Raw genomic sequence first — 12,294 nt, forward strand, 5'->3', positions numbered from 1 at the left:
ATTTTCATTGTCCATTTCTAAGAAGAGAAATGTAGCACAGACTATTTCCTAAAACTTATTTGACATTCAACACTTTTTTAAAAAAATGAAACACTTTAATCATTGGAAAACACGAAGTGTCCATTTTGTAATTCCTATTTGATCTTTATCCTCTTTTTGGCAGGCTTCCTAAAAATCTTTAAAGTGGCTATTTAGAATCAACAATTCTTAAAGCTGGAAAGTATCTTAGAGATCATCAACTCTGGCCTTTTATTTCACAGATGAGGAAACTGAGGCCCCAAGAGGGGAAGCAATTTTATCATGTTTTCAAGCTAGCTGCTTACAAAACCAGCAGAACTCATTTTGAAGTTTCCTTAATTCAAGTCATGTTATTTCCTCCACATCATAGAATCTCTCCATTTCTTCCTAACACCCATGCTCTTTTTGGATTTTTCTTTTTAAAACAGAGTAACGGCATGATTAATTTGGGGCTACTGCCCCCACAGGAGTGCTGAACTTAGCTATAATCAGCACTACTTATAATCAGTTATAATCAGCACCACACATTGGTTTCCCTACAGCAATTTCCGTCACCAGTTCTGAATCACTAGTCTGTCCTGGTCCAGGGCATTTCCCCTCCTCGTTGGTCTTGAGCTGCCAGTTCCAGGAAGCAGTTAATTGCTTTACCCTAAACCACGTCCTCGCCCTATATCAGGATGACGATATGGGCTGCATCTTGTGACCACGTAACTTAGGTAACAGGTTTCTTCATACCAGTAAAGGCTTCTGACTTGGTTTTCCATCCTAGTCCTGAGGCCTTTTACATCTCTTCACCGACTCAGCTTTCACATGTGATGGTAATGGTGTTGGCCATCACTTTACCAGCTTGAGCTGAGGAGGTTAAACCTCCAGCATCATCCAGACCTTTCTGGGCACTGCCATTAACCTCACAGTCTGGTTGTGTGGCACCAGGTGAACTGGGGGGTTTGGCTTGGCACCCTGGCTCAAATATCTGTGACAATAGACGTGGATGGTCAGGAGAGGAACTGATCCCTTAAACATCTCTAAAATCAGCTATTAATAAAAATAACCAGGATAAATGTCAATTAACCACTTACCAGCATCTGCAAAATAGTGGTCCTCTGTCTTTTCTTGCCTTCCCTTTCATCAACCATAGTGTACAGAGATCAAAGTCTTCAGCTCTTGCCTATTATTTTAATCCCACTCCCACCCTATTATCTTTTTTTGATCCTGAAAATGAGCATTCTTAAGAAAACAACAAAAAAAGGCTTCCCCAATGGCTCAATGGGTAAAAAATTCACCTGCAATGCAGGGACACAGGAGGTGCAGGTTTGATCCTGGGGTCGGTATAGTCAAAGTTACGGTTTTTCTAATAGTCATGTATGGTTATGAAAGTTGGACCATAAAGAACACTGAGCCAGAAGAATTGATGCTTTCAAATTGTAGTGCTGGAGAAGCCTCTTGAGAGTCCCTTGGACAGCAAGAAAATCAAACCAGTCCTAAAGGAAATCAACCCTGAAGGGGCCTGATGTTGAAGCTCCAATACTTTGGCCACCTGATGTGAAGAGCTGACACACTGGAAAAGACCCTGATGCTGGGAAAGATTGAAGGCAGGAGGAGAAGGGAGCAACAGAGAACGAGAAGGTTGGATGGTATCACTGACTCAATGGACATGAGTTTGAGCAAACTTCGGGAGATGGTAAAGGACAAGGAAGGCTGGCGTGCTGCAGTCCATGGTGTCACAGTCAGACACGACACAGTGACTGAACAACAAGGGAACAATGAAAAAAAAAAGCCTGGGGCTTCTGGATAAAGCATTTGCATGCAATGCGGGAGACCGGGGTTCAATCCGTGAGTTGGGAAGATCCCCTGGAGAAGGAAATGGCACTCCACTCCAGTACTCTTGCCTGGAAAATCCCATGGACAGAGGGGCCTGGTAGGCTACAGTTCCTGGGGTCGCAAAGAGTCAGACGTGACTGAGCGACTTCACTCTTCCCTTGTGGTCCAGTAGTTAAGAATCTGCCTGCCAGTGCATGGGCCTTGGGTTAGATCCCCAGTCCAGGAAGATCCCACATGCCACAGGGTATCAAAGCCTGTGTACCACAAGTACTGAGGCCACATTCTAGCAGAGCCCTTGAGCTGCAGCTGTTGAGCCCACATGTGCTCAAGCCCATGCTCTACAAGAGAAGCCTGTGCACCACAACGAAGGACAGCCCCCACTTGCCACAACTAGAGAAAGCCCGCACACAGCAACACAGACCCAGCCCGGCCCAAAATAAATAAACAAATATATATATATATATTTTTTTAAGAAAAATACCTAATCATTTTCTAGACTTTCCTGGTTTCTGTTGGTTGGTCATTAAAGAACTACTTACTCTTACTTTAGAAACCTTCAATTTTCCCTTTCCATTTAGAGATTGTTTCTCTGTTGCCTTTTTTGTTTCTTTGTTAAAGTTCATAAATTTATTATTTTTCTTTTTCATTAAAGTAGAATATCCATGCACTAAAGTGACTTAACCTTATCTGCCGCCTTTTATTATTTGGAGGCAGTGTGGCTCTGAGCCTCGGTCTCCCCAGTTGCAAATGGGGATAAGATTATGTACCCTGCAGGACTGTTGTAAAGCTAGAAAGAACATCTATAAGGCGCCTAGCACAGTGCCTGGCACCTAGTAGGTGCTAAATAAATGTCCACCTGGGGGGGGGGGGCCTGGGATAAACTGGGAGATTAGGACTGACATATACACATTATTATCTATAAAATAGATGAGTAATAACAACCTGCTGCTTAGCACAGGGAACTCTATGGGGAAAGAATCTAAAAAAAACAAGAAGAGTGGAAATATGTATATATGTATATGTATAACTGATGACGCACTTTGCTGTATACCTGTAACTCACACAACATTGTAAATCAACTATACCACAATAAAAAAAAATCTTTTTTGAATGTCCATTCAGGGAAGATGGGCTCCCTTCCGCTCTCAGAACTCCCCTGGGTTCCTAAGCACTCTGGCTGCCCTTCCTCACCTTCCACTTGATTGTCAAAATCCCACTCCTTCCCCACACCTGGCTGATTGGCTTGTTTAGCTGTTAAGGTAGGAATCTTTCATCCCCTCTTTGCTCTGTTCTTAGAGGCAGAACTAATCAGTGCTCTACCCTCGCAATGCCTTAGAGATGCTGCTGAGACAGACTGTGTCGAATAATGGGACATTCAAACACTGGGATTCCAGCAGGATCTGTTGACTTCCAGGTAGAGTACAGCTCCAGACAAACGTGTGTCCTCTTTTCCAGCATCCTTGCCAAAGCATGTGGGAAGCAATGGGGCTCACCATTTTTTGTCGGGTGACCTTGGGAAATCACCTCTCTGTGTCATTGTTTCCTCATATGTAAGATGGATTAATAATAGAACCCATGGAAGGATACAGGTTCCATGGGGCCTAAAACTTTAAAAATACAAAGTTATGAATATGAAATGCAACTTCAGAAGGAGGTCATGTAACCAAGGGGCCCTGAAACCCAGGCTTCATCAGCTTCATGGTGAGTCTGCATCTGATAGAAGCACTGGGGTCCTGATGAGGTCTAAACGAAAGACTAAAGTGTTCAGCACAGTGCCTGATGTGGCAGGCTATTGTGATGATAATTATCATAGACACTGTGATAATTTGATAAAATCATACATTCCATACATGAAGTTACAAAAATAAACATGTATGATAATTATAAAGCTCCCTTCCTTTCTCCTGTTCCCGCTCACAAGTCCATCAGAATGCAGGGGGTGAGTCCCCCTTAGACTGTCCTTGCTCGGGTTCTCTGCTCCTTAAAATAAGACCTCATTCCGGCCCAGCAGGTCCTTGTTCTCTCACCCACAAGAACACATAACTTAGGAGGAGGCCTGGGGATACAATGAGGGAGAAGGAATGTAGAGGTAGGCTGAGGGCAAAGCCAGCATGGATGCCTAGAGCTGAGGGTCCCGGAGACAGCCAGCCAATCTGGAAGAGCTCAGAAGATTCCAGAACTTCTCAGAGTGTGTGTATGTGTGTGGGGTGGGGAGAGATAGGATCAGGTCCAGGGAGGCCAAAGGATGTCACAGAAATAGCAGGGCTCCTGACCACAAAGGTAAGCGTGGACATTCTGGTAAAGGCTGCTGGTTTCCCACATACATTTTGATGCTGGGTGTGGTCAACCACAAGAGGCCCTTATCCCTTCCAGCAGGAGTCTGAAATTTGGGGACAAGGGTTACACAACTTCACACAATGGTATTTATCCCAGTGAATTTCCATTTTCTAGTTCCTCCATGTATTGTGGTCCCAGGTTCCCAGAGTGGCTGTGTGTGTGCATGAATAACTACAGGGAGAGGTGTTTGTTTTTCAGAGAAAGTGGTGGTATAGCTCAGAGAAGGAAAGTGCTTTGGGAAACTAAACGCAGAGTCTATTCCAAGGTCCCAGCCCCACCCTGCAGCCACCACCACAGGGTGTGGTGGAGTGCAGCGAGGAGGGCTGACTGAAGACCTCGCTTCCTAAACCCAGAGGAGCCACTGAAACCTAGGCTTCAGCTATTCTCCCCAGGAAGTCTCCTGCCCCCGGGGATAAAATCTCTAGAGTAACCTAAATAACATGTCACTGGTCAGAGATGAGGATGCAGGGTCGCGGGACTGGAAGTGTCTGTTCTTCCAAACTCCTCTCCCCTCTCACAGCCTGGAGGTTCTCTTGTTCCAGGAGAGGATGGCGTTGGAGGGAGCCCCAGCCATGACTCACTCAGAGTTAATCCTTGGCAAATCCGTCACCATGGAAACTGCCAATCATCCATGCTTCTCATAGCTTAATGGAACATCTGCCAGGGGAAAGCCAAGGGATACAAATTGCCTGTCCTGCCTACTGTGTTTACACTGGCGCCCCTGGAAAACAGAGATAGCCAGGAGAGGCAACCCATTACAGAGGGATGGTGGCCCAACTCTGTTGCAGGCGGGGACCCCTTCCAGGGCTCGAAAGTGGGCTCTTGTCTAACACTCAGAAAAGAATTGTCAGAGGCGACATGTACTGACAAAGCAAGAGACTTCACTGGGAAGGGGCGCCTGGGTGGAGAGCAAGAGGTCAGGGAACCAAGGAGACCTGCTCCGCCATGTGGCTCGCAGTCTTGGGTTTTACGGTGATGGGATTAGTTTCTGGGCTGTTTCTGGCCAATCATTCTGACTCAGGGCCCTTCCTGGTGGTGCACACATTGCTCAGCCAAGATGGATTCTAACAAGGAGGATTCTGGGAGGGCAATGGGACATGAGAATCTCCTTTTGACCTTTCCCAAATTCTCCCGGTTGTCGGTGGCTTTTTGTCCCATATTCCTTACCAGGACCTCCTGTCGTAAAATAACTCACAGGAATGGTTACTATGGTGCCTGATGAGAGTAGGCAGTTTCAGTCAGTGAGTTTCTCCTAACAACTCTGGTCACTAATTAGCTGGGTGACCTTCCTCAATCCTTCATAAACTCCTCTGTGCTCATTTCCCAGATCAGTGATTCTCAACCTGGTTGGGCCCAGATGGGGCTGTGGAGGGTGGGGATGAGGCCGGGGGTGTCAGGGAGGCAGAAAAGCACATCCCTTAAGAGGGGTGGGGTAAAAGAGGCCTGTGTAGACAGTTTGTTCAATATTATAACTTTATATTTGGAATATTACCAAACAATACCTTCATAATTTAAGTCACAGAAAATAAGCTTGGCTAATCTTCTTAGGTAGAATCTTTCTCAAAGAAAGGACCAAGATACTCCTGGTCCGGGGAGGCACAGAATTTCCAGTGTAGTAAGGTTTTCAGTATGATTAACAAAAATGAACATGGATTAAAAGATAAAAAGTTGAGAGTCGCTGGACTGGCTGATCTCAAATGGTAGTCCAGCTCAAATTCTGGGCTCCTGGGTGGCATCTTCCAACCTCAGGCCACTGCTGATGCCTTACTGAAGGGTGAAGCACCAGAGGGAAGGCTCGTCACCCCGGGCCCTTCACTCAGGCCAGGCATTCCCTCTCTTACAAGATGCAAGGCCTGCAAATAAAAAGGAGGGAAGCCATGGGAGAAGCTTGGAGGGGGCCTGACGGGGTCATGTACAAAAGGCAACATCCTGGTGGTACTGCCTGCCTCAAAGGACCACGGCCCTGCTTCAGCTGGAACTGCTAACCTGGCACCTGCAAGCAAGGATCTGACCTGGCATCAGGACTCCTTGCCAGGCCCAAGGAAACAAAGGCTCTGGTGGGAAGCCTCTTGAATGTGTTGGGGAGGGGCAAGGTGTGGGGGAATAGGCAGCAGAAGGGGCTAGAAAATATTTTCAGATGTTAATGTTAAAAAATTTCAAAAGTTTTCTTCTTCGTGTATTTCATCCCCTCCCCCTTTCCTTTTCTGTCCATTCAGGAGGAGCGTGACCTTTATTTTATTGTCCTGCTGGAAACACGCGGCAGGGAAGAAGCAGACTTTTCACATTGTTTTGGTGTCTGTTTCTCAAAAGGCTGGGCCCTTAGGAGATCTTAGAGGATCTAGGAGGCAGGAGGAGGTCCACCCAGTCCATTCTGAAGGAGATCGGCCCTGGGATTTCTTTGGAAGGAATGATGCTGAAGCTGAAACTCCAGTACTTTGGCCACCTCATGCGAAGAGCTGACTCACTGGAAAAGACTCTGATGCTGTGAGGGATTGGGGGCAGGAGGAGAAGAGGATGACAGAGGATGAGATGGCTGGATGGCATCACGGACTCGATGGCCGTGAGTCTGAGCGAACTCCGGGAGTTGGTGATGGACAGGGAGGCCTGGCATGCTGCGATTCATGGGGTCGCAAAGAGTCGGACACGACTGAGAGACAACTGAACTGAACTGAGGAGGTAGAAGGCAATGCCAACCCACTCCAGTACTCTTGCCGGAAGAATCCCATGGATAGAGGAGCCTGGTAGGCGGCAGTCCATGGGGTCGCAAAGAGTTGGACATGACTAAGCTACTTCACTTTCACTTTTCACTTTCATGCATTGGAGGAGGAAATGGCAACCCACTCCAGTGTTCTTGCCTGGAGAATCCCAGGGAAGGGGGAGCCTGGTGGGCTGCCATCTATGGGGTCGCTCAGAGTCGGACAGGACTGAAGCGACTTAGCAGCAGCAGCAGCAGCAGCAGCAGCAGCAGCAGGAGGTAGAAAAGAAGCTGCAGAGAGACTGGGGAGAGCCTGGTGGGAACAAAACCTATTTGCTACATTGTTTGTAGAGCCCAGTGCAAAAAAATATGTAGGACCCCTTGTTCAAAAATTATTAAGAATTTCAGGAACAGCAAAGCATTAAACCAAGTGTGGGGTCCTCCTGAGCTTATGACCAAGTGTGAATGCATAAATTCATGCTCACGAAGCTGGCCCTAGACAGCAGTGTCCCCCGTATTAGAACAGAAGATTGCCCCTCATGCTTGGGCAGGAAGAGAAAGGCCCACAGGCTTTGAACAACAGAGACCTGAGGCCTACTCCCTGGCAGCACCAGTGGGATCCAGCGAGACCTCAGGAAAGAGGGTCTGAGAGGTACACAGACTCTAGGCACGCGGTTCCCAGGTTCAGCAAACTTTCCATCCCCCAAAGTGGCTCAGAAGCAGCAGAGACCATAAACCTAAAGGGATCTGCAGACAGGGCTGTGGGAGGGCCTGGCTCAGAGCACAGATGATGAACAGCCAGAGCCCCTGACATGCCCTGGTACTTAGTAAGACCCTAAGACCTGACAGGGCAAGGCAGAGGCGTGATGAATGACTGACAGCAGTTTCCAGCCACCCTGGCAGACTGAAGGCTTAGGGTCAGAGACCAACTCTTTCCACTTCATTAAGATGAAAGAAACACCTTGTTTCTGGCACACCTGGACTGTAGGACAGCATGCTACCTGCCATCACCGAGACCTAGCTCCAGCCTCCTTCCGGTGACCAAGCCTCAAAGAGGGAGCGGGGGGAGGGGTGTCAACTCAGAGTTGCCTTAGTTACTCAGCTGAGAAATGAAGCTTGGGGCAGAGTGGTCAGGTGGTAGAGACAGAGGGAAGCGAGAGTAAAGGTGGGTAAATTTAGGAGGTAAAATTCACAGGACTTGGAGGGGACTGGTAAGGAAGAGGCTTCCTCGATGGCTCAGTGGGTAAAAAGAATCTGCCTGCAATGCAGGAGACACAGGAGACATGGGTTCAATCCCTAGGTTGGGAAGATCCCCTGGAGGAGGAAATGGCAACCCACTTTAGTATTCTTGCCTGGCAAATCCCATGGACAGAGGAGTCTGGCAAGAGGAAGGTGTCACAAGTAACTCCCCGTTACCAGCTCGAGCAATTGGGGGGATGAGGATGCCATCCTTGAGATCAGGAGTGGAGGAGAACCAGTAGGGGCTGATGGGATGGATGGGTTCTGAACATGCTGAGTCTAGGATACCAAGAGAAGGTGTCATGTAGGCACTTAAATACATGATGTGGAGCTTAGAGAAGTTGGGGCTGGAGGCATAAATCTGGGAATGGCCAGCACTGTGGGTGGTCCCTAAACAATGGGCATGAATGAGATCCCAAGGGAAGCAGTAGGCACAGCCTGAAGAACCCCAACACTGAATGGGCAGGCAGAAGAGGATGCCCCTATCAAGTGGGTCAGAGGAGGGTGCTACATCACAGAAGGTACGAGAGATGAAGGAGAAAGTGAAACGCGGCTGAGAGGTCAAACACACTGACAAATTTTAAGTACCCACTGAACTAAGTGGAAGCCATTGATGACTTTGGCAAGAACCATTTCACTGGAGAGACAGGCCTAGAATTCCAAAAGGAGAGAGTGGACGAGAAGAGCAGGAGGCAGGAAGGTGGTTGGGAGAGCAGACACTGGCTGTGGAGGGGAGAGAAAGGGGTGGTGGCCAGAGGGATTCAGGGAAGTTGTTAAATATGACTACGGTCAGTAATTTTCCCCCACGTTTTAACAGCTTTACTGAGGTATAACTAACATACAATAAGTTGCAGGTTTACAGTGTAACAGTCTGTAAAATTTGACAAGAACACACAAGTCCATCACCACAGTGAGAAACACATTTTTTCATCCCCCCAAACTTCCTTGGCCTCCCTCCTGCTCCCTTCACCTCCACTCCTAGGTATTAACGACCTGCTTTCTGCCACTGTAGTTTGCATTTTCTAGAATTTCACATAAATGGCTTTTTAAATAATTTTCTCTTTTTAAAAAGGAACTCTTTTTTGGCCTGACTTTTTTCACACAGCAGCATTATTTTGAGAGTCATCTACATCGTCACAAGTTATCAATAGTTCACTTTTTCTAATGGCTGAGTAGTTTTATATTGTGTGGTGATACCATAATTTGTCTCTCCATTCACCTGTTGATGAGTATTTGAGTTGCTTCCAGTTTGGGACTATAACAGACTAAGTTGCTTTGAACTTTCATATACAAGCCTTTATATGGAGACATGCTTTTTTTTTTTTTCCTCAATAGTAGATAACCAGGATTGGAATGGCTGGGGTATATGTTGGTTTTTAAGAAGCTGTCAAACCATTTTCCAAAAATGGTTGCCCATTTTACATTCCCGTCAGCAATGTATGCAAGTTCCAGCTCCTCCAAATCCTTGTCCACATCTGATAGGGACAGTCTCTTAAGTTTTCAAAAATCTAGTAGCTTTTCCTCCCTTCTCTCTGGAGGAAGGCAGAGAGAGAAGGGAAAGGAGACAAAATCAGCTCCAGGGCATCAACACTGCCTGGATGGAGAAAGAAACATTTTTCTGAGTCTGTGTGCTGGGAACAAGCCCAGTCCCTAGTAAATGGTTATTTCTTGTGGAGCATTTGGTCAACATGTTAGCTTACTTCCTTCTGGGCCTGGGACCCGGGCATGCAGCAGTTCTACCAGGACCTCAGCTGTGCAAGGCTCCTCTGCAGGCACCACAGGACGGGAAAGTGGGGGAAGAGCCGAGGTCCTCGCCCGTGGGATCCTGACTCTGCCCACAGTCAAAGCGGTAGGAGGAGGAGAGCATTTCTCTGCCCCCTGGGAGAAGACACGTGGGTAGGGGAGGGGAGCGGGAGATTAGAGACCAGGCTGAACTCACTACAAGGTGGAAAGGGCAACTGTCCTGTTGAGGAATCCAGCCTGCTTAGCCCTAAGAGAAATATGTCCCCTCTACTAACTTGGCCAAGAGGCGTCAATATGTAAGTATAAGGGGTAAGGAGGATCAAATCATGTTGGGAGCCTTCAGGAATTATGAACAAGTAAAGCCTCTGTCAAAAGAATAGATGTGTGGTTAAAGCTAAGGCCATCTATAAAGTCAGATATATACCCTAAAAGCACATGCAGGTCCATTATGATACTGCATTTTGGGAACCAAGCATTTACTTATATCCCTAACATGATAATGAAAAAGAATGCCAGTACCTGTAGCTGTGGGGAAGAACACCCCGAAGACAGTGAAAAAGGACTCTCCAGGGCTGTAATCTGGCAGAGTATTGTTCTGCAGCAGTTCTGGTGAGTATCCAATAAAACCATGTTCTGAAATAATACAGAAGAAAGCAAAATGAGCCGAGTGACAAGACATAAGACAAGTTCCCTAGATTACAGTCCCAGCTTTAAACAGTAAATAGTCCTAGCTTTAAATAGTAACTTTAAATAGGAAAAGGTAGGTATGATGTGGGGGGCAGGGAGAGAACACAGAAGATAATAGAAACATCTTCCTTCCCACATCTAGGGCTTGACTTTTGTATATCTATATCTATGGATGTAGGTAAATAAAATGACGTGAAGAAGAGAGTAGGAAGGGGAGCTTTTTTTTTTTTTTTTTTGCTTATGGACCTCAGTACAGCTGAAATCTTTCGATGAGCATGCACTGATGTGTTTGCTTTTGATTTAAAAAATTACATTAACTCCCTGCTCAAAAACCTTCCCATAGATTCCTACTAGCTACAGAATAAAGTCCAAACTCCTTAAGAGGAGTGTGGAAGCTCCCCACAACCTGGCAATGGCCCACCGTTTCCTATTCGTGCTTTGCCTTTTCCTCTTCCCAGCGGTCACACAGACAACTCTGCCCAAGAAGCCCACTAGTACCCATTCCCGTGTCCCCTGCTTCCAGAGCCTTCCCCACATCTCTGAATATCAATATGGTGCTCTCTCTTCAAGCCCAACCCAAATGCTGCTCTCTTTGGGCTTTATACAAACTCCTTGATCAGAATCCTCCTCCTAAGTGCCCTCCATGACCAGACTCCTTCGGGCTAGAAATCTGCTCTTAAACGCCTCTGTCCCCCAGGCCCAACCACTGTGCCTGCCACACAGCAGGCCAGGTGCAAATATGGGTTACACTGAAAGAACCTTGCTCTTGGATCTTTTGCTTCTGTGCTTTCAGTCTGATGGTTCAGAGACTACTTTATAGCAGAAACATCTCAGATCTGATTTCTTCAAAGCATTTTAAACATTTTTTACATTGCCTTAAATGCAGTTAAAAGGTTTCACTCCTACAGATACTGCTTTTTTGTGAAAGGGGGTCACCTTGAACAGCATCTGTGGATGTGTTAGTGGGCTGTGGAATTTAAGATACAAGTTCGGTGTCCTTGGGCTCAGGAACACGCAGGATATCCAGTGTCTGTTTTTAGAGAATGAGTTGGTTTGTTCCTGCTCACTCTAGTCCACAACTCAGTCTTGATCTTTTTCCCTCTATCCCCTCTGACATGCAAGACGAGCACTTAGCCATCAGTCTCTCCATAGCTGACCCCCAGTGCTGCGGTGACAACCCCCTGCCAGCCTGTCCTCCACCACCCTCGGGGCTTAACTTCACCCTGAGCTTCCATCCAGTAAAGAGTGCCGGCTCGCTGATGAGGCCGAGATCACGGGCACTTCTCATGGCTTCCAAGCTTCATATCTTCATAGGAAAAATATTTTTCAAAAAAAACACAGTAAAATGAAAGCTCAGTGAAGCACAAGGAACCCTGGGGAGTCCAGTCAGGCCTTAAAATCATTGTCAATTGCTCTCTTTCTCCTGAACCTTAGATCCCAAGGACTGTGCAGCATTTCCGAATGGTTTGGCGTCTTCACAGCTGGTCCTCCCCTCGTTAACAGAAAAGCAATAATAGCTAAGTTAACTTTAGTTTATCCGCTGGCTGACCTTGCTGACTAGACTTTCTGAGGAGAAAACCAGCCCAGCCTGCCTTGGAAGGGAGCTCGGCCAAGCTGGATGACACACAGGTCTGAGCACATTTGCGTACAGGGCTGTGCTGGGCTGGCCAGCCGTGAGGATCATGAACACTTCATCAGGCTCCACTGATCCTGGCTGTCCCCGAAGCCACCCTGCCATGGGCGGGTATTTGATC

The 12,294-nt window shown here is 47.0% G+C and overlaps 1 protein-coding gene across 2 annotated transcripts in view; it reads right to left on the reverse strand.

The window, feature by feature from the left end:
- The window catches only part of SLC12A8 (solute carrier family 12 member 8), a 140,627-nt gene that overhangs the window by 50,133 nt on the left and 78,200 nt on the right, over positions 1 to 12,294 (reverse strand). For both annotated transcript variants that reach the window (XM_069556296.1, XM_069556306.1), the window contains exon 6: positions 10,373 to 10,486. In XM_069556296.1, coding sequence (XP_069412397.1) covers positions 10,373 to 10,486 — 114 coding nt within the window. The remainder of the gene's footprint in view (positions 1 to 10,372; positions 10,487 to 12,294) is intronic.

This window comes from Ovis canadensis, chromosome 1, assembly GCF_042477335.2.
Source record: "Ovis canadensis isolate MfBH-ARS-UI-01 breed Bighorn chromosome 1, ARS-UI_OviCan_v2, whole genome shotgun sequence".
NCBI lineage: Eukaryota > Metazoa > Chordata > Mammalia > Artiodactyla > Bovidae > Ovis > Ovis canadensis.